Source organism: Megachile rotundata, chromosome 12 (assembly GCF_050947335.1).
Source record: "Megachile rotundata isolate GNS110a chromosome 12, iyMegRotu1, whole genome shotgun sequence".
Lineage (NCBI taxonomy): Eukaryota > Metazoa > Arthropoda > Insecta > Hymenoptera > Megachilidae > Megachile > Megachile rotundata.
The window spans coordinates 1,981,498-2,003,023 of NC_134994.1; the positions used below are offsets into that span (position 1 = coordinate 1,981,498).

Below are 21,526 nucleotides of genomic sequence, written 5' to 3' on the forward strand. Positions count from 1 at the left end.
GCAACGCAAAATCCCTTAAAAAACGATGTTTTATTAACCGACTTCGAAAAAGGAGGAGGTTACTCAATTCGATCAGTATTTTTTTTTTTTCTTTTTTTCTTTTTTTCTATGTGTGCCCGCCGATTACGCCTAGCTGGATGCACCGATCGGAACGAAACCTTTTGCATCTGGTAGGTTCTGACTCCCCATTGGTACCATTATCAAAAAATTTTTCAATTTTCAATTGCAAAGTATTGTTATTGCAAAAAAACCGGCAACTTTTGAAATAAACTTTTCTCGATTTTAGTGCACTTTTGATATCTTATCACGGATATGATTCTGAACAATTTTGTTCATATACAAATTTCGCGGAAAGCTTTAGTTTTCGAGATATTAGCGAAAAATTGTTGAAAAGTTTTGAAATCAACTTTGGACGATTTTAATGTCCTTTTAATATGTTATCAGGGGCACGATTCTGAACAACTTTTTCCTTATCCACAATTAAGGGGAAGCTTTAGTTTTCGAGTTATTAGCGAAAAACTATTGTTACTAATATATTGAATTCTACGTATGCCTCCGTGTCTCTGGTGGTGTATGAGTCAACATGCAGTCGCCGATTTTCTACTGTTTCTACAAACACGTCTTGCCGGCCGATAAAAAGCGTGAAATAAAATAATTTTTAGAAAAAAAATACGCCGACTTCGAAATGCACTAAAAAGTATAAAATAATTTCTATTTCCTAATGAAGTAATTTCTATTTCATTCAATCATACAATTACGTAACAGATATGAATGAAACCTATTTACTCGTTAGGTATTATATTAAATACATTTCAACCTTTTCGGAGGCGGCGCAAAATTAAATAACATATTCAAAATAATCTTTTAATTTATAATAATCTTCTTTAAACCTCCGAAAAGGTTGAAATGTATTTAATATAATACCTAACGAGTAAATAGGTTTCATTCATATGTGTTACGTAATTGTATGATTGAATGAAATAGAAATTACTTCATTAGGAAATAGAAATTATTTTATACTTTTTAGTGCATTTCGAAGTCGGCGTATTTTTTTTCTAAAAATTATTTTATAGTTTTTCCTTTCCTTTCTCCTAATAAGAAATTTAAACCATATTATAATATGGTACATATACATATGGTCTAAGAACATAACTTGCGTACCAATCAGAAGCGTTCATGAAGACCACGAATCACTGTAATTAGATATGAACGTGATTGAATCACTCGGAATTCAGAAATGGCATTTCACGCCATCTCTAGTCAGCACGCGTCGGAGGGAGTTTTGATTCCCGAATTCATTCTTTGCAATTTCTTGTAATAAGTGCAATTCTTATAAAACAAAAACATTATGTAAATTCTCTTAAGTTCATTATTATTAAGTGGTCGTGGTGTCCTCGTTTAAATAGTTCCCGTTACACATTAAGCATGTACATTCAGCGATAAAAATATTTAGCTTTTCAAGACATTAAGCGTAATGCCATGATTTTCAAGAAAGCCAAAATCCGATAATGGGGACCTCTGGTGGCGAACTGGGAAGCTATAGACAAGGATAGATAGATCCTTGTCTCTCCAATGTATCTTCCTTTTCACGAGACGAGGCAAAATTCGTTTTCTGGCACGTGTGGCGAAACGATGGTGCCGTAGCAAGGTCGGCGGGTGCCCGCGGCATCGATTTTTAAAAAATTTTTATATGCGGATGTATGCACATGTAATTTTTTGTTGCAATTTTAGAGAAATAAAGGAATATATTGTTAATAATCGTTTATAGTTGTTAGTTTGTTTTTTCAGCAAATTAGTCATTTTTTCACGTACAAGTGATTCTACATGTGGCTGCGATGGACGTTCGGCGCAGGATTTATGAATAATTTGTTTATTATTTAGTCTGAAATCATATATGCTAAACTGGTTCGAAGAAGATACCGTATCGCATGAAATATAAGATGTATATACATTTGCACGTTCCTCGGAAGAAATAACGCAGATATAAGAGAAAAATCGATTGCTACTACGAGACGAAATAGTTAATTGTATTAAAAATAGAAGAGACAAAAATTTATAAATAAAGCATATGCGTAATAAAAAGACTTTTTTAATAAAATGCACTGTTTGTAATAATTACCATAACTCTACATATTTTGTAAGATAGATATAGATTTAATGATAAAAGAATGTTATATACAAAAATAATTTATGTGATTGCTTTAATACTATTCCTGCAAGAGAAAAATATTCAAAGGTCAGGTATAGGAAATATGTAATGTGTTTCGGGTGATTAAAATTTTTAACGTGAAAGAGATCGGCAAACGGAAAAGAAAGACAGATAGAATGTTGAATTGGTCGGCAAACAAGAAAGACTCGTGCGTGTTTTGTCTTTTGCATTCAAAAATCAAAATTCTTTATTTTTGGTTTTTCGTGAATGAAACTTTGATCATCGTATTCGTCTTGTTGTTCTAATTAAAATGAGACCAAACACGATATAATTTGAAGCATAATTACTGGTTTAGATTTGACGATAAAAGTTTCTGACGTAGAGGAGGATAGCGAGTGAAGAAGAAAGAGACACTGCGGTCGTGGCAGTCGGCAAAGATCAAAAGTCTGTTCAATTGTTTGCAATGCTTGTGCATTGCTAACTTTTTTATTTTTGATCTATTTTGTATACAACTTGTTTCATCATATTCGTGACATTTTCCTGATTAAAATGAGACCAAACACGACGTAATTTCAGTTATATGTACTTGCAATATCTTATTGGAGTAAAGTCATCGATGTACGCGCAACATCTTACGTCGTAGTCCGTTATGTGTCGGAACGTAAGACACTTTTCCAAGTAAACAATTGGCTGAGAGGTGAGGAGTCTTGCCTCGTAATCTGTGCATCCTGTTCGTCGTAGGTTCGATCCCACTGAAGGTGGTTTCTTTTCATGTTACGTTTTTCATTTTTTTTCTTTTGTAATTGTGAAATTATAAATAAATATAGCATGTGGCGTCATCTTGCAGTGCGAGCAATGCATTTCGTTAGAAATGCATAAAAAAAATAATTGAAAAATGCACTTCCTTCTCCTTGTTCGTAAAATGAAAACGCGCGCGGTGTAAATTGATGTATGAGAAAGTTATCCCAGCATTATTAATTAATCTTGAAGTTAATATGTGTATTCTTTGTGTTTAACATTAAATAATTAATTTGTAATTGGAAGTGTGTTATTAGTTTTTGATTTTCTCCGATCCTGATTATTTAACAGTAATAATATTAAAATAAATTCAGTGTTTTTAAATAATTGTTATTTACAAGATATAAAACATCTGCAATTAATAGTATACATGTACAATAATATTTAATACATGTAATAGAGATCCTAATCACGTACAATATTAATTACGTATTATGAAAATAAAAATCGAAATAGTGAGGCAGGTTATGACTGTTCATGTGTTGTGTACAAATGAATTCCCCTTCCAAAGAGACGTTTCTTCGCAGTAAAGAATGAGTGTGTCATCAGAATGAATTGTGTCGTTGACGACAGTTCTGTATCGGCTATGGCCACGAAAGAATAAAATAAAGAAGTAAAATATTTTAAACGTGCTCACTTCGCAATAATTGATAGAAAAGTGAATGAAGAGCAAGATGTAACCGAGTGTCATATATGATTTTCAAACTTTGTCGTAGATTGGTGCTCCATAAAGATTGCTCTTTATTTTTTACTATTATTTTTATGATATCACTTCGTTAACTTATTAGTGTGTTAATTTCATTATTTGTTCGTTATAATTTCCTATTCGTTCAAAAGGAAATAATTATATATCATAGAAAAGATCGGGAAAATTGTTAAAAAAACATAAAACATAACTAATTTATTATATATTATTTCTGGAATTAATATTTTGTGTTTGCACATAATACATTTGAAAATAGAATATCATGATACGATTGCTATCATCTATTAGTTTTGATGCAAACTGTTTTTTAATGGTGGGCCCTTTTAGCGGTACCCTCTGGGGTGCCATATGTATGTACGTATAGCCAGACCTGAACCCAGTCAGCACCAAGCAGCGCGATATCCCAGCGGCCATGTTGTTATTCAAACGACTCGGATGTATTGAATTCTCCCAACCAAAACTTTTCTGCGAAGAAGTAATATTTCGACAGGATTTCTTTTGCATAGTATTCCCAGAAGTTTAATCTAGGTCGGTACGGAGGCCGATTTTGCAATTTCGTCCAAAACAATTTTATGAACTGAAAACTAACATTTCTTATAGAAGAAAATTTTTCGCGTCCCACTTTTACAAAAACGGCCTCCGTACCGACCTAGATTAAACTTCTGAGAGTAGTATGCAAAAGAAATTTTGTCGAAATATTACTTCTTCGCAGAGGAGTTTTGGTTGGGAGAATGTGTGTTTTGTCGTAGCATCCTATTTACCGTCCTTGTCTCTCCTAACCAAAAACACAGTTAGTAGACAGAGAACATTCGACGAACTTCACACCGCTCGATCTAGTGAATTTCATTACGCTTAATATTGCTCAGCTTTACATGTCACAATATGGCAGTTGATTTTGTGCAGTTGGTAATGTTCAACCCAACTCCAACCCCAACGTAACTCTGATCCGATGGAAACAGGCAAGGCAACTTAACTCTAACCCGACTCTGACCCGATTTGGACCCTCGATGGAAACGTAGTCATTGTCACCACAGTACTTATATTGTGTTGTCACGCCATATCAATTGGGGATGAAATTATACCACAGTGATATTTGTGGTTGGAATTAAAATTAGAAATGTTGATTTAATACAATGAAAGAGACGCGTGTTACGCGGTCATGAGTAAGTATATGCAATTTATTATGTCACAAACGAAGGTATAAATAATCCTATTACGTATTACATCTGTCCCACGTATCGGGCGTTATCATAACCTCTTACACATGATATTATCTGTTTAAAATAATAATGCTATCGACAAGTACGAATTATACATATATCACATATACATATATACGCAGTGTCTACAAGTGTATATATATTTAAGTTATTATAAAAAATTGAGATAAATATACATCTGTAGACACTGCACATATATGTATGTATCATATATATTACATATAATAAACATCGTTTTATGAAAGATAATAGTTATATTTCCTTAAAAGAATCACATTAAAAACTAAGTTTTCCTTTACATACATATGTTAAATAAAGTATTCTTACATTTCTGAACAATTTTAATTGGTAATTTCAATTGACACATCTAATTTCTATAAAATACCATGTTTTTTTAAAAAGTCCGCTATAGTTTCAAAATGTACATTGATGTAAAATAAAGTGAAATAGAAATTAAATTTGTGTGTTATTTTTAATTTGATAAATTAATTATTATCTTATAACAGTATGTTTCCACTTATTACTAAACAAATTAGTTAGGTACAGAATTTTTATGAAAAAAATTCAATCATAAAAGAGTGGTAATAAGAAGAGTAAAATAGTACATTAATTTAATGCATAAATAAAATCTATCAAAAAACAAAAGTAAAGTAATCTAATTTAATCTAAATATCATTAGACGCTTTCACTGTGGCTTCATCTCTAAAGAAAATATCATTTTTGGTTTTTAAAATGTAAATATATTAATATTGTTTACTTGAGAAAATGTGCAAATGTTTTATGTACATATGTGAATTTAAGTTTAGTTTGATGATTAAATTTATATTTTATTGCATACTTAATCATTTGTATGATATTCTCATTTAAAGTACATGTTGTATTTATAACAAAAGTATTTATGTTATAAATTTCAAAAAGGAATCACCAACTTTTTGATAATAATAATAAAGTATGTAAACTCATAGTGATCAATTATTTGTAAATAATTCACAATACATTTTTTTATTATTTGTACTTTTTATATATTTCTTTCAATTAATCAAAAAATAAAACAAATGTATTAATATTATAAAGCATTAGGTAAAACAGTCCGTTGAAAGGTGAAATACTGAATTACATTTTATCCGAAGTTTTCATTTAATATTTTTAAGTGAAATAAATAATAACTAAAAATATATTGATGGAGCAATGAAATATACTGTGTGCTATACTGTATTATTAAAAAAACAGACATTAAATATACAAGTCTGATAAAAACTGCATTGCATTCTATTATTAACAATAAAAATCTATTCTGAAATCACTCTTTTAAACATTTTATATATTGTTATCTTTCTATAAATAATCTTTATCAAAATCTATCGCACATAAATAAGACAGAATATATTCGCATCTGTATTTTTATGTAAGGATTTCAAATTTGTTAAATTGATCAAGAATATAATTAATATTTACATATTATTTCTGTCATTATAAACTTATACATAAGTAATTCTATATTAAATAACTGTATAATATACAAGTTAATACAATGCTGTATTAGCAGAAAACTAATCTAAGTAATATAAAAATGTTAACATTATGTAAGGAGATTCATTAAATTATATACTTTATTGTATCAAATATATCGAACTAAAAGACTAGCAATAAGAAAACAAATATTATGTCACATTATTTATTTTAATTATTAAAAACTCATTTCAGATCAATTATTTTCCGCTATTTATCTATTAAGATATAACTTTATAAAAAATTTTGAAATTAAACAAATATTATTATAAAGTTAGCTACTGTAAACTTATTTGTATTTATAACTTATACTTTCAATTTTTTATGTATTTAACTTGTCTAAATTTATAACAGTTTATGACGTGAAATACTTTAAATATAGTCTATAACATTTGCATAAACTGACGAGAAAAATGATGATAAACATTAAGAATACCTTAAATCAGCTAACACTAAAATGTTTCTCATTTATACAAATCGAATTATTCACACAATTATTACACAATTTTTTAAACAATGTGACAATCATTTGAATGACATTAAAATTAATTTCTGTAAGCAACAAAATTTGTACATTTTGTAAGTAATTATAAAGAAATTTATATTTAATTTACACAATTATAATAGAAAATTCTGTAAACTCTGAAATAATCTAAAAGGACATTGCAACGAGAGTAATATCCGATTCATTTAAATATATAAAGTCATCCTCGCTGTGTTCTCAAAATAAATAATTTCACCAATTTATTGTGATGATTAAACAAATAATTAACAATCATAGTTTGAACAGCCATGATTATGCCAAATATTGATTTAGTATTCATAACTAAACGTTCAGGCTAGATTGCATAGGAAATCCTAAGATGGTTATAAATGCTGCCATCGTATTGATATAGGAGTGCTTAAAGTTTCAACAGCCCGTGATATGGATTCATATAGTCCATGTCCCAACCACAACTGATTCAATTGTTTGTACATATTATGACACAATCGTAGTGGATTTCCTCTTCGTAATCCTTGATCAGTTTCTCCATACTCATCAAGATAAGGTGGACAAGCAAAGAAGCCTCGATTTGGTATTCTCAAGAAAAGAATTTCACATTCTCGTATTCGCAAAAACAATCCTACACCCGCGCCGCATTTACTTGCATGATATGTACACGCACCAACCATTGCATTGTTCAATTCAAATTGGCAACAATAACTTTGGGAACATAACATTTCTCCGCAAACAAGACAAAGTGTCGGCGTCTTCGAATCTTCTCGGACGCTGTTGGGACATGTGAACGACGATATCATATTTATTAGTTCACTATAATCCTCTGGAAGCTCCACTAATTTGTTAACTTTCAAGGGTTTTTTTATTATTGTGACTGTTCTAGTACCAGATAAATGCATCTGAACAGTAGGATGACTTTTCCAAATATCGATCAGTTTTATAATTATATTTAAATTTGGCTTTACTAAATCATCACATGTTGTGGGTAATCCTAAATATGCACAGATATTCTCATATGTAGCTCCATATGGTTTAGTTAAGTCCTCTGGTGCTGGAACATCAGTTATATAATGAAAGTAAAGTGCGCAACATCTAAGAAATGGCAAACAAGCCTCTCTAACTTGTTTCCATATAGTAGCAGCTGTTTCAGTACCAACATTAATGTTTAAAGTTTGAGCCAATGTTAGAATGGATTCCGAGTGTGTATTTTCACATTCTTCTTCACTATCTATATCCATTTGTTTGTTAAACTCTATTGTTAATAATATTTGAACTATAAGAGATATAAATACAAGCTGCAGGGCATAAAATTCACATACTCCACCGGTAATTATTGATGGTGGCATATCAAATTTTGTACTAAAAAGGCTTGAGAGTGAATTAATTAAAGGAATAAGCACTCCAAATGGATCCCAGTCTAAAATACTCGCTCCTTCATCTGGATTCTTTAATAATAAAGTCAAAAGAGAAAGAGCATGATGTCCAATGGTATCTTTATCTGCCCATGTTAAATTTGTACTAGCACCATTTACACATGTAGATCCTAAAACAGCTGAAATCCTAGCAAGTCCTTCTAAATTATCCCTCTGTCTAGATGATAAAGCACCTAATAAAGGTTTATCCATATCCTGCAGAAGGGATTCTATAGCATGAATACTATATGCTGTAGATTTCCATGCTAATAACGGTAGCCTAGAGTCAGTTTCAAGAGGTTCAGTGCCGTATTGTTTTGTGTATGTTGCTTGTGCAAAAAAATGAATTGTAGATACTAAATTTTCAGAAAGTGTTACGCCTGATTGTCCATAAATTGATTCAAAAGTCGTCGCCACATTTCCAAGCTCATGACGAATAGCTTTTATAGGACATAAAAGTGATCCATCGTCTAAAGAGCCTAGAGGTTTAGTATTTACGCAAATCGGACACACAAAATCGTTATTTTCCTTACTAGATTGTGCTTTATACAATTTTCCACTTGGATTACATTCTGTGATTTTTAATGCTTCTAGCCATGTACCAAAATCAAGTTCAGGTTGATTTTGAGGAGTTGGTTGTAGTGTTCCCAGGGCTGGTAAGAGAGGTAAGACAGTATTACTAAGACATTCACAAAGTGGGCAAAGGTACTCATGTTTCTCCACATCGAAACCTGCAGGTTGTCGTAAACGAAATGGTCTTCTATTCTCTTTAGCAAGAACATTATTAAAATATTTTTGCCAACAATGAACGTGCATTACATGACCACAAGTACTAGTATGCGGTGATGCTCCTAATTTTGAAGAAAGATATAATGGGGTAGATTCCTCAATATTCATAAGTGAAGCTCTATTCTGACACAATACCGTGGATTGCTGAACAAATGCAGCCAATACCATCGCTGGTCCAGTTGCTGTTACAATTTGATTTTCTTGGCATAAAATACAAGTTTTATAAGTTTCTTCTTCAGACATTCTTGATGTTTGTCCAATACCAACAGCAACAGGTGTTTTTTGAGAACATTCGCTCAAATTCATACTAGAATCTCGATCATTAGACTTATTCACATCTAAAGCAGCTTCTTCAAAAAGTTCAGCGTTTTCTTTCATAAAATTTTTTTGCATAGCAGCCATTTGTGCCATTATTCTTGCTCGTTTCTCTGCTGCCATTTTGGTTCTCCACTCCTTATCACTTTCAACGTTTTCAGTTGTAGTTTCTGTACAGGGTACAGCTGCTGTACTAACTTCCATTGCTGTATAACCAGCAACTTCTCTATATTTTGTTAAAACCCAAGTTAATAAATCTTTATATGCTTCTACACGTGGACTGCTAGATAATTCTTCTAACAACTTGCAAATTTTCCATTTAGCAGCTCTTGCTGTAAAAGCAAAAAATGGATAATAACCAGATTCTTGTTCTTGTAGAGCATACCCAATAAGATGTAAAATTTTATGTATTTGTGATTCTGAGAATCTACGAGGTCTGCAATTAAGTGCTCTCTCTAATACAATTTGCATAATATGTAACATGACATCGCATTGTAATAAATTAGTAACTAAACTAAACACTTCTGTCAATTTAGGAAGTTTAGGAGGTGGACAACATTCTAATTCTCCTAGAGCTTTTCTCCGTTTTCGTTGAGTTTCTTCAGAGTTGCTTACTTCTTCTTTTGTATAATGATAAAAGAATACGTTATATTCTGAATATAAATGAGATTTTAGTTCATATACTCCTTTTGCTCCTGATCCTTGTGAAGGTTTTTTAAAATTTGCAACATCATGTATTACCCTTTCCATTTCAGTTTCCCAATGTGTATCATCTGATAATGTTTTAGTAAGCTCAGAATGAGAAAGAGGTTTAATACACAGTTGCTGAATTATTTCTTTTTTCAATATGTCATCAGCGGTAACCTGTCCAACTCCAAGCACATATCTTTCTCCAATTATTGTAATAAGTAATCCTAAAAATTCTTCGACCAAAGTTTGCCTAATACTCTCATCTTCAAGATGTTTAACAGCATTAACATCAAAATCTAAACTTGCCCACTGTAGAAGATTAAATTTATTCAGAACATGAATTAAAAATTCATTGCTTTCTATCAAAGATGCTCCAGCTTGAAGTAAAATAATATCTTTATCTAGCATTTCGGATCTGCACTTAACGTTATGATAGAAATATAACTGATTTAACAAAGAATATCCGTTTCTTTTCCACATACCGCTATGTACTTGTGCAATCATTACTTGAGTAGCTATTACTGGTTCAATAATTTGCTCTAATGTTGGTTTCGTATGATTAATAAATTCCGCACATTGAAAATGTAAATCATGTTTTTCAAGATATGGGAAAAGACCAGCTAAAAATCTGGAAAGTGGTAGGTGTATAGATACTGGTTCAGAAGATACGTCATACTGAAGACATGTTGCACTGTGATCTGCTAATTCTCTCACTTGGGGAGGTCCAATCTCATGACCCGGTTGTTCATATAATCTCCTCAAAACCAATCTAAAAGCCTTTATTAAAACAATTTGATCCGAACCACACCATTGTAGTGCTAAACTAATAACAGGAGATAATTTAATATGTAAATTGAACGCAGATTCCCATTCAGGTTCATATTCCATATGTTGACCAACTTGTCTCACTACAGCATCCATACACTGCATGCTACTAAGCAATGTGAGTAAAAGTGAAAGTCCTTGTAGAAAACTTTTCCGTAATTCATCTGTCCAAACATCTGGTTTGGAGCTCAGTAAATATCGTAAATCCTGAAGCATATATAGAGCTCTTTTAAAAGTAGTATTAGGAATATCTCTTTCAAATTCCAATTTTCCTGCTGCATTACACTTGCGTGAACTTTCCGAAATAAATGTATTTAACAAGATAAACAGTACATCATGATGGGCAATTAGATGGTGTGCCAGTGTTGGAACAGTAAATAATTGTACAGAGAAAGAAACAATAGAAAATGAATGATCATGATCATCTCTGATGTAATCTTTCATAACAGAGCCATAATTATAAGTAAACACAATCGCAAAAGCTTTCTTGCTTTCGTATTCCATAAGCATTCCAGACATTAATAATCTGTGCCACGCTGTTCTTGCAGATTTCCATAATTGTGAATCTCTCATAAGTATACCTTCTACAATAGATATAACTGGTAATTTTGTATTGAGTGCAACATTACTAAAAAGCACCCTGAACCCCTCACAAGGACTTATAAATTGTTGTAACCAATGTAAAAGCTTCATAGCAAATATTTGATGAGCAATTACATGAACATGAACTACAAGGACTTTTAACGGTCGACTATTATGTCTTGAAGTAAATTTTTCAATATCATTTTTTAAATCCTTGCAACGTTGAAAATCAGAGCATTCTACGACAGCTCTACCATCTCTATCAACACTTGTTACAAATTCTAATGCATCTCTTTGCGAACAATTCATAACACGTGTAAGTGTTGCTATTACTTGATCGAACGTATGAGTTTCATCATTAAATAGAACTGTACAATAATGATCCAAAGTCGATGTTAATGACAAAGGATTATCATCAGTTTCTTTAATGCATAAATCAGCAGGTAGTCCTGGTGTATGTTCTAAAGACAATATTTCATAGCAATACCTTAATACTGCTTCAAAAGTGACGACTGCTCTTTCTGCTATATCTCCAGGTAATTTATTTCCACGAGATTCTTTAGCTTGAATTCCAGCTAAATGTATATTACAAAATGGATCTCTTTTCCAAGCTTCTATATCCCCACAATCACAACATCCACCACCACAAGAGGTTCCCATTCTATACTTATGATTACGATGAGCTGATTGTTTAAAACAATCCAGGCATAAGACACACGTTGAATCTACACCACATTCTCTGCAGCTATATGTAGCTTCTCCCATTTTGAATACTTTACCACATATCACATTATCTGTTTGACTTATCTGTTTTAATACAACCTGTGGATCTCCATTACAAATAAACTCTTCTAAGGTATTATAAAGTATTTTTTGTGCCTTTTCTTCATCAAAATTCCAATCTAAACAATTACTATCTGGTTCTGGACTATATATTTTTGGAACCCAAATTCGCCAGTGTTCCTTAAAATGAGTACATGATAATACTCCTTTATTCATTTTTTCCATCCATATATTTACACATGGATGACTAAAATTTGGAAGAACAGATGAAATTGGTGACAACTCCATGTCCTCAATAGTTTGATGTTCGATATTCATTGTGATAAGTTAAATTGTCAAAATAACGTATACTGAAATAATAAATATTTATGTATTAACGTTTGTTTTATAATTTATGAAATTATAGTATTTTATAACTTTAATATAAAATTATTAATTTAAAAAAATCAATATTGTATGTAATTTATTAAAATTAATCTTTATTTATCACTAATTTAATATCTTTACAATATCAATTATGTAACATGTAATATTATTCTACATATCAATAGCTTAGTGCACAAATATTATATATCTATTTCTCATGAATTTAACTGTCTCTTTATGCTATATTAAAATCAGATGGATATCGACTTTATAAATATGTTAATAATAACATTTTTTTCATTGTATATTCTTTCTGTAGATTGTAACTTATATTTTTAATTAAATACTTCAAACGACAGTTGTATTACATATGTAAAGTAATAAAAACAGTGCACAAAGTATTTATGTAATATAATATAATTATTTAAACCTTTAAATCAGTCCTACTGAACAACACTAAAAGTGGACATACAATATTGTGATTAAGCCATTGATTTATTAATTTACTATAAGCTAAATAATTTTGCATCTCTTTCTGTTCATCTATATTTAAATACTAAGAATATTTTGAGACTAACACATTATTTAAATTATATTTTAATAACATATATATATATGTATATATATGTATATATATATACATACATATATATCTAATAAATACTGTAATACTAACCACAATAATACACAGGATCAACACACTTCTTAATATAATGTACCAACAAAAGGCAGATGCATCATATTATACATTTTACATTGTTATTTGATCCACTATGTAAACATTAGGTACTCAAAATCATTCATAAAATCCTATAAAATGAAATACCCTAATCCATACAAATTATGCGGTTTGGTTTAGTTTCATACAATGCTTTCATTTTTACTCAATCATGATCTGAAATTGATAGGTTACCAGGGACTTATAGACATAGTATATACACGACATATTACTGCTTTTTTTACTTGTATTAGAAAATGTTAGTAATTGCGTCTAATTTTTTATATCAATTTATCAAACGTGATATTTGAATTATTTAAGAAATCAAAAGGCTATTAGTTTTATAAAACGACATTAATTACTATATCATAAAATTTCATATTTTTGACAAAACAAAAGTTTCGATTCCAAAAACTATTTTATAAAGGTAAGCAGTCTTTTCACTAAACAGAACTATTTTTAACTTTTTCTGAAGACGATACTTACTGTTATGACGATCAGGCCAAGGTTAATAAAAGATATTGAAAGTTCTTTGTTATACAAAGTCTGTAGATGACTTTTTCAATTACGTATATAATAATGCTTTGAAATTATCGTTTTGTGATAATCACAAGTTTGCGTCAAAACTCGTATACTCGACAATCGCAATCAAACAAGTTTTGACATCTTAAAACGTAATGATAAGCAATACTTTTGCACAGCTGCTTGAACAATGCACAAAATGGCTTATGAAGTTTTAGAATCCAAAATTATATGTGTATTAGATGCGCTTTCGCTCCATTATTTACTTTTGATTACAGCGCCACTAAATACTTCTGAAGTGATCCTCAAAGTGATTGTAAAACCATATCCGCAGTTTTCACTGGTTACTGTCACGACAAAGAGAATTATATCATTAAAAGAAGATACCAGTGATCTTAAGTGGCGGTAAAATTAAAATTTATTTGTATGAAGACGAATTTTTATAATAAATTAATGAAATACATATTTTTATCATGGTAATATGAGATTTAAATGCATATTTGTAAAAGGTATTTATTTTTATCACAACATTGATATTACATCAACAGAAATATCTATTCTACTATTTTATTATAAAAATTCTATGGAGAAATAGATTTAAATTTTATCACCATTTGAGGTCACATCCGGTTTAGATCAGATGGCGTAAAATTTTCCTATCATTCTCTTAAAAATCATGACTTAAACTAATCAACAAAATAATTTTCATCATTTTCTAACAGTTTTTGTCAGCATAAAGGCAATTGTTCGATTCCCTTCTTAAAAAAAGTCCTCTTTTTAATTAAAAAACTTTGAAATCATCGAAGAAATTTTGAATACTTTTCGGTACCCCTAATACTTATATGAAAAAAAGGAAAAAATGTTAAATTATATGGGACTGAAGATAAAATGAACGTTGTTTGTTCAATGTAAGTATACCATAAGGACACGTGCAGATTGGCACGCGTTTGCATTGAGCAAAGAAGTAATATCACAGTATAAGAAATATACTGTGGTAATATGTAGATGAGCCTAGAAAAAATATATGTCGGTACTCGTCTTGATAGTTCTCTAGATAAACACCGACATATATTTCCCCTAAACTTTTCTAGTGTGCGTGTTACCCTTGGTTACTAAGCGTATTAGAACCAATCAGAGACAATATGCGCAGAACGAACAAAAACTTTTCTTTCGAGAAGTACTTTTTAACAAAAGACTAAACTATCACAACAATATTACTTGTAATTTATGAATATAGGACTAATCACCTTTAATACGAAGTCTTATTATTGTAGGATTGATTTCCTTGCTTTGAAAATAAGCTCCTCCTACATAACTATTTGTCTAAATATACAATAAAAATTGAGTTTTAACTAGCTATTGTTTACTGAATTATTTAAATAGTATACATTAAATTATCAATTATATACAGTGAAATTGTGTCAATTAAAGTGTATAAAAATGTTAATAAAAGTGTAATAAGTAAAAAGTGAAAAATAACCAGCAAAACAGGTATATGTATGTGTAAATAGAAGTAAACATGTAAATAATATTAAATTATACAAAAATTACTTGTAGAAATGGTTGTATAACATATTGAATTAAAATTTGAATTTAGAATAGTCAGAATTTAACTTTCAAACAAAAATATGTGTTTATAGGAAAGCAAACATGGCCTTACGTACATATGGTGATAAACCTATAAGTTTCCAAGTGGAAGAAAATGGAGAATATTATTGTATTGGATCTGAAGTGGGCAATTATTTACGCCTATTTCGGGGCTCATTGTATAAACGTTACCCAGGAATGTTTAGGAGATCTATTACAAATGATGAACGTAAAAAGCTGGTAGAACTTGGATTAAGTCAACATGTACTTGCATCTAGCGTATCACTTTTAAGAGCTAGTGAGGTAGAAGATATTATTGAAGGCAATGATGATAAATATAAGGCTGTATCAGTTCATTCGACAGAGCCTCCAGCACCTAGAGAAGGAAAATCAAAAAAATCTATGCCTTGGGTACCTAGTTTACCAAATAGTTCACACCTAGATGCAGTTCCTCAAGCTACACCAATTAATCGTAACAGAGTGCATAATAAAAAAGTCAGAACATTTCCTTTATGGTAAATGATTATATGTATAATAAATTTTATATTTTTTTAATGTAATTTATGTTATATCAAATGTTTAGATTGTATTTGGATAATCGACATTCTCCTATATAAGAAAAATGAAAAGATGTTTTCCATTATATATTATATAAAACAAATAAAATGAAATATTTACTTTAGGATAAATACACATGCCAAGTTATAAGTATTACATATATTTGTTTAATTTTTTAGTTTTGATGACACAGATCCATCAGCAAATTTGGAAAACGCAGCACAACAAGAAATGTTAGTTCCAATTCGTTTAGATATGGAAATTGAAGGACAAAAATTACGGGATACCTTCACATGGAATAAAAATGGTACATTTATTTGTTTAATGTAATTATATATTGTTGGCAAAATATGAAGTACGGTAAAGTATAACATAAAAAATATTAATTAAACCTAAGTATTAATTTTGTTCAAGTTTGTAATTAAAAAGGGAAACAAAAATAGGTACATAATAATAGTTTTAAATCATTATCTATTCTCTAAAACTCAATAGTGTATGCATTGCTTAGGACTTAAACTTTGCAGATAATCTATTCTTATCATGTAATTTATATTAAAATGTTACTACTTTTAAACATTCCATAAAATAATATATTCTTTTCAGAAAGCCTTATAACACCAGAACAATTTGCTGAAGTATTGTGTGATGATTTAGATTTAAATCCATTAACTTTTGTACCAGCTATAGCACAAGCTATAAGACAACAAATTGAAGCTTTTCCACAAGAAACAATTTTAGAAGATCAATGTGATCAACGAGTTATAATTAAATTAAATATACACGTGGGAAACACTTCTTTAGTAGATCAAGTGGAGTGGGATATGTCTGAAAAAGAAAATAATCCTGAAAAATTTGCAATGAAACTTTGTGCTGAATTAGGTCTTGGTGGAGAGTTTGTCACTGCTATTGCTTATAGGTAAATATAAACAATATTTATAGTATATTTTAATATTTATATTGATATTTTAACAACATGTTAAAAAGTTAAATTTATGTCTAGTGTTCGTGGACAATTATCGTGGCACCAAAGAACTTATGCATTTTCTGAAGCCCCTTTACCTACAGTAGAAGTACCTTTTAGACCACCTTCTGAAGCTGACCAATGGGCGCCGTTTTTGGAAACATTAACAGATGCAGAAATGGAAAAGAAAATACGTGATCAAGATCGAAATACACGGTAAGAATGACTATTTTATGTTAATTTTTACATAAATCTTACATACATTAATTAAAGAATTTTGATCTTATTGTTCGTTTTCATTTCAGACGGATGCGACGTTTAGCAAATACTACACCTGGATGGTAAAATATGTAAATTACATTGGTAAATTATATTGATAATAGTACTAAGGTTTGGCATTTTTTATATAGATTTGTTTAAGAGATATTTACTTCGAATTTATATTTTTATTTACTGAGTAATCCTACAATCCTATTATTCTATTTACTGACTTTATAATCGCTCTTTTAATTTCCATTAGACATCATATATTCAGTTACATAACATCAGATATAAAAAGTTTTCTGATAGTATATTTTAGTTTCTCTATTTATGAAATATAACTCACGTGATCATATAACGAAATATTCCCAGTAATGATAAGAAATTTGTAACACTATTCCATTCGTGGTTAATAATTGCTCTAACAAAAAGCTAATCTAAAATATTTTAATTTGAGAAAAATGTGGAAGAGTATAGATAAAATTCGAATAAACAATTATGCATAAATTTTTATTTCATATTCATTTTATCACATCATTTTAATTTTTAATTGTAAAAATGTAATTAATGTTTGGTAACTTAGTAACTATTAAGAAGTAATGAAATTGTAAATAAATTTTCAATTTTTTGAAACCCACCCAAACTCTTACAACGTTTTCTATTGTTTTTACGAATAAAATAAAATAATTAACGAAAATGAAAACTTAAATATTTTTAAGCAAAAGATAAAATATTATAAGAGGAAAAATGTATTTTGAATGAATATAAGAATAAATGAATTATGGTAATGCGGAAAATAAAATTTATTCATTTTATATAAAAAATTAAATTAATAAAATATTATTAAAATATATAATACGTAATGTTAACAAACGTTTTTAAGTAACTCAAGTTTATTAAATACATTACTGTTTAATTTAATTAATGAAAGAAATTATATTAATGGTGTAAAGAATTTTGATTATTCGAGCGTCCAATTATTATTTTACATCAAACATCAAATTTATCATTTTCAATTCTCAATCTATGAGAAAAAGAAATTTCAGGAGAAGGGGAACTTGCTACGCGCATCGAAACGTATAGATATTAATCGACTCAGTCTAGATACAACGTTTAACGGGTAAAGACTACCGGCAGATAGAAACGAAGTTAAAAGATGGATATTAGTTCCTTAATGCGCAAGCCGTTGCAACAATCAAGTACAATTTCGACATTCCGTAATAATCCTTTTCCTTCTAGACCCTGGCTTATTGATAATGGAGCTGCAGCAGCTGCCGGTAGTAGCGGTGCCAAAGGAATTATAGCTGGTATATGCTTTTTTGTTCGTAATATTTATCAAATTAGTATCACTTTTATAATTTATGTTCAGTGTGCTTGGCCTACTATTTAAATAAACTGGTAAAACATGAGTGCCTTAACTAAGAGTGAGAGAGAAATATAAGCGGATATAAGTGTAAAGTAGAGAGAGAAAAAGAGAAAGATAAACTTTGAGTCAGCGCATTCAGCATATGATAGATTCAAAGGTTGAAAAATATTTAACCTTGAAAGTACGAGCCAAAAAATTATTTTTTTCATTAATGAATGAAAATATTTATCTATCTTTTATTTGAAGATGCGACAACTTCCGTGAATGTTGTTTTAATAAAATAATATACAAATTTTTTTCTAAAAACAATAATAAAATATTAATAATTTTTGTCTTAGGGGGTATTACTGGTGGTATAGAGATATGTATTACATATCCAACCGAATATGTGAAAACACACCTACAGCTTGATGGAAAAGCTGGAGCTGGTAAAGAATATTCAGGAATATGGGACTGTGTAACAAAAACTATAAAAAGTCGAGGATTTTTTGGCCTATATAGAGGTCTTTCAGTGTTACTTTATGGTTCCATACCAAAATCAGCTGTACGTTTTGGTTCCTTTGAGACAATAAAGGGTGTACTAGTGGATGCAAATGGAAATCTTACTAGTCAAACGAGTTTCATAGCAGGATTATGTGCTGGAGCAAGTGAAGCTATATTTGTTGTTACTCCCATGGAAACTATTAAAGTAAAATTTATTAATGATCAAAGATCTGCTAATCCGAAATACAGAGGATTCTTTCATGGAGTGACAATGATCACTAAAGAACATGGTAAATAAAATATTGATAATTTAATTTTTAAAATAAAACAAATAATATACATTATAATTTGCAAATATAAATTTATTGAATATGTAAATATGTTTAAATTGAAACAGAAACACATAAAGCGAACTAAAAATTTAATTATGCAGTAGTCTGAATATGAATGTATGTAAGTTTACCTTGAACTATGAACCTCATCAACTTCATGTAAGAAAATAAGCTCATATATCAATGGTTCTCAGTTTACACTTGCAAGAATGCAGTAATAAGTATTTTATACTTATACTGTTTAATTTCACTTTATTATTAATTTTGGCTATTTTGTGTCTTATAATATTAATTAAATAATATATAATGTAATTAAAATTTTTAGTCATAATGTTATAAACTATTTTTAGGTTTTAATTATATAAATTACATAAAAGTATTATAAAGTGAAAGAAATCTTATATACATAATTTTTTGTTTAGGTCTTAGAGGTATATATCAGGGATTAACACCTACTATTTTAAAACAAGGAACAAATCAAGCAATGAGATTTTGTGTTATGGAGACATTGAAAGATTGGTACAGAGGTGGAGATAAAAATGTACCCATACCAAAATTAATTGTTGGTGCATTTGGTGCATGTGCTGGGGCAGTATCAGTTTTTGGAAATACCCCTATTGATGTTATAAAGACTCGAATGCAGGTACGAGTATCATGCATTCCACATTTTCTCTAAAATTGTAATTTTTTATTTAAGCATAAATTATTAAATGTATATCATATTTTTAGGGCTTAGAAGCCTCAAAGTACAAAAATAGTGTAGACTGTATGATTCAAATATGGAAGAATGAAGGCCCAACTGCATTTTATAAAGGAACCATTCCAAGATTAAGTAGAGTATGCCTAGACGTTGGTATAACATTCATGATTTATGATTCCTTCATGGAAATATTTAACAGAATTTGGCCTTGAAAGTTACTTTTGTAACTATATTATTTAAAAATATCAATGCATGTGTAGCTTTCATAATTTAATAGTTATATTTGTAATAATATATTTCTAAAAATGTTTCTTGTTTTAAATATGTTACTACAGTACGGATTTTAATGTAAATTGAAGAATATAAAATTATTTCAAAAGGATTCATTTGTAATATCAATATTGAAAGCTACAGTTGCATAGAGCACAAATTCTGTTATACATATATTTTTTTATGTGCATTTTTATTTAACATAGAACCGATGCACAAGTGGAAGATGTGAATTAAATGTGAATTAAATTCACAACAAATTCAATTGTGCCTAGAATTATTGTTGTTGCTGATTATATATCAGTTCATTAATATTGTGTAAAATATTATTATATATTTAACATTCCTATATATTCGAATCTTCGAATAAATGTTTATAATATGAAAATGTTTTGTACGTAATATGCATAAGTCATGTATATATACGTGTATATCATCTATTCTAGAAAATAATGTACAGTTTTGGTACAGAATAAAAAATATTTATTACCTGAGCGAAGGAAAATAGATTTATTTTTGTATATGTTTTTATCAATTACAGTGTATGTAATAATGTTGAAATACTGTAGTAGGTAATATTAAAAACCATAAAAAGTTGTTTACTAAAATCAGATGTATGTGCACATTCCAATAAATATAACACTCTTCGCTCAGATATTCTTTATATCTCATAGAGTATAAAAAGTTAATTACAATGGCTGTGACATTCAAACAAAAATCAATGTGTAAAAAAGATTAGAATACATAATTTTGTAATCTTATAAGAAATGCAAAATATCTATTTTATTATTTAAACCACTGAAAACTATTGTTCATAACATTTTGTATTATTTATACAACAAAATATATATCTTTATAGTGCTGTTTTTAAATATGTTTACAAAAGACCCTATTAAAATCTATAATGCTAACAGTTTAACAATATTTTTATATCTAAAAATTTTCAATTTTATATATATATAAATATTTATACTCATAAGTGAAATAATTATTTATGATAATTATAATTTCATGAACAACATTTATACATTGCACAAATTCTAATTTAAAAATTATATTACTGTTTAAAGTACATTATGCAAATGTTCCTAAGGTACATTATATGACATTTTGTGTGTATTATTG

The 21,526-nt window shown here is 29.3% G+C and overlaps 3 protein-coding genes across 5 annotated transcripts; 2 read left to right on the forward strand and 1 right to left on the reverse strand.

The window, feature by feature from the left end:
* Positions 1–2,917: 2,917 nt before the first annotated feature.
* Positions 2,918–17,430, forward strand: Snr1 (SWI/SNF related, matrix associated, actin dependent regulator of chromatin, subfamily b, member 1). Of its 3 annotated transcripts, none has more exons than XM_012282123.2 (6): positions 2,918–4,816; positions 15,524–15,985; positions 16,208–16,335; positions 16,632–16,944; positions 17,029–17,205; positions 17,295–17,430. In XM_012282123.2, the coding sequence occupies exons 2-6, from the start codon at positions 15,534–15,536 to the stop codon at positions 17,332–17,334; spliced, it is 1,110 nt and encodes a 369-aa protein (XP_012137513.1). In that variant the 5' UTR covers positions 2,918–4,816; positions 15,524–15,533; the 3' UTR covers positions 17,335–17,430. The 3 variants fall into 3 exon arrangements, with proteins under 3 accessions (XP_012137513.1, XP_003701943.2, XP_012137512.1); XM_003701895.3 differs by lacking the exon at positions 2,918–4,816 and adding an exon at positions 14,959–15,380; XM_012282122.2 differs by lacking the exon at positions 2,918–4,816 and adding an exon at positions 14,962–15,374.
* Ubr1 (Ubr1 ubiquitin ligase) lies at positions 4,818–14,085 on the reverse strand. Its single transcript, XM_012282120.2, has 3 exons — positions 13,848–14,085; positions 13,320–13,538; positions 4,818–12,627 (listed from the first exon to the last, which is right to left on the reverse strand). The coding sequence occupies exon 3, from the start codon at positions 12,593–12,595 to the stop codon at positions 7,250–7,252; it is 5,346 nt and encodes a 1,781-aa protein (XP_012137510.1). The 5' UTR covers positions 12,596–12,627; positions 13,320–13,538; positions 13,848–14,085; the 3' UTR covers positions 4,818–7,249.
* Positions 17,431–18,297: 867 nt separating the features above from the next.
* On the forward strand, positions 18,298–21,273 carry sea (mitochondrial citrate transporter scheggia). Its single transcript, XM_003701894.3, has 4 exons — positions 18,298–18,557; positions 18,955–19,389; positions 19,854–20,074; positions 20,161–21,273. The coding sequence occupies exons 1-4, from the start codon at positions 18,407–18,409 to the stop codon at positions 20,341–20,343; spliced, it is 990 nt and encodes a 329-aa protein (XP_003701942.1). The 5' UTR covers positions 18,298–18,406; the 3' UTR covers positions 20,344–21,273.
* The last annotated feature ends 253 nt before the right edge of the window (positions 21,274–21,526 follow it).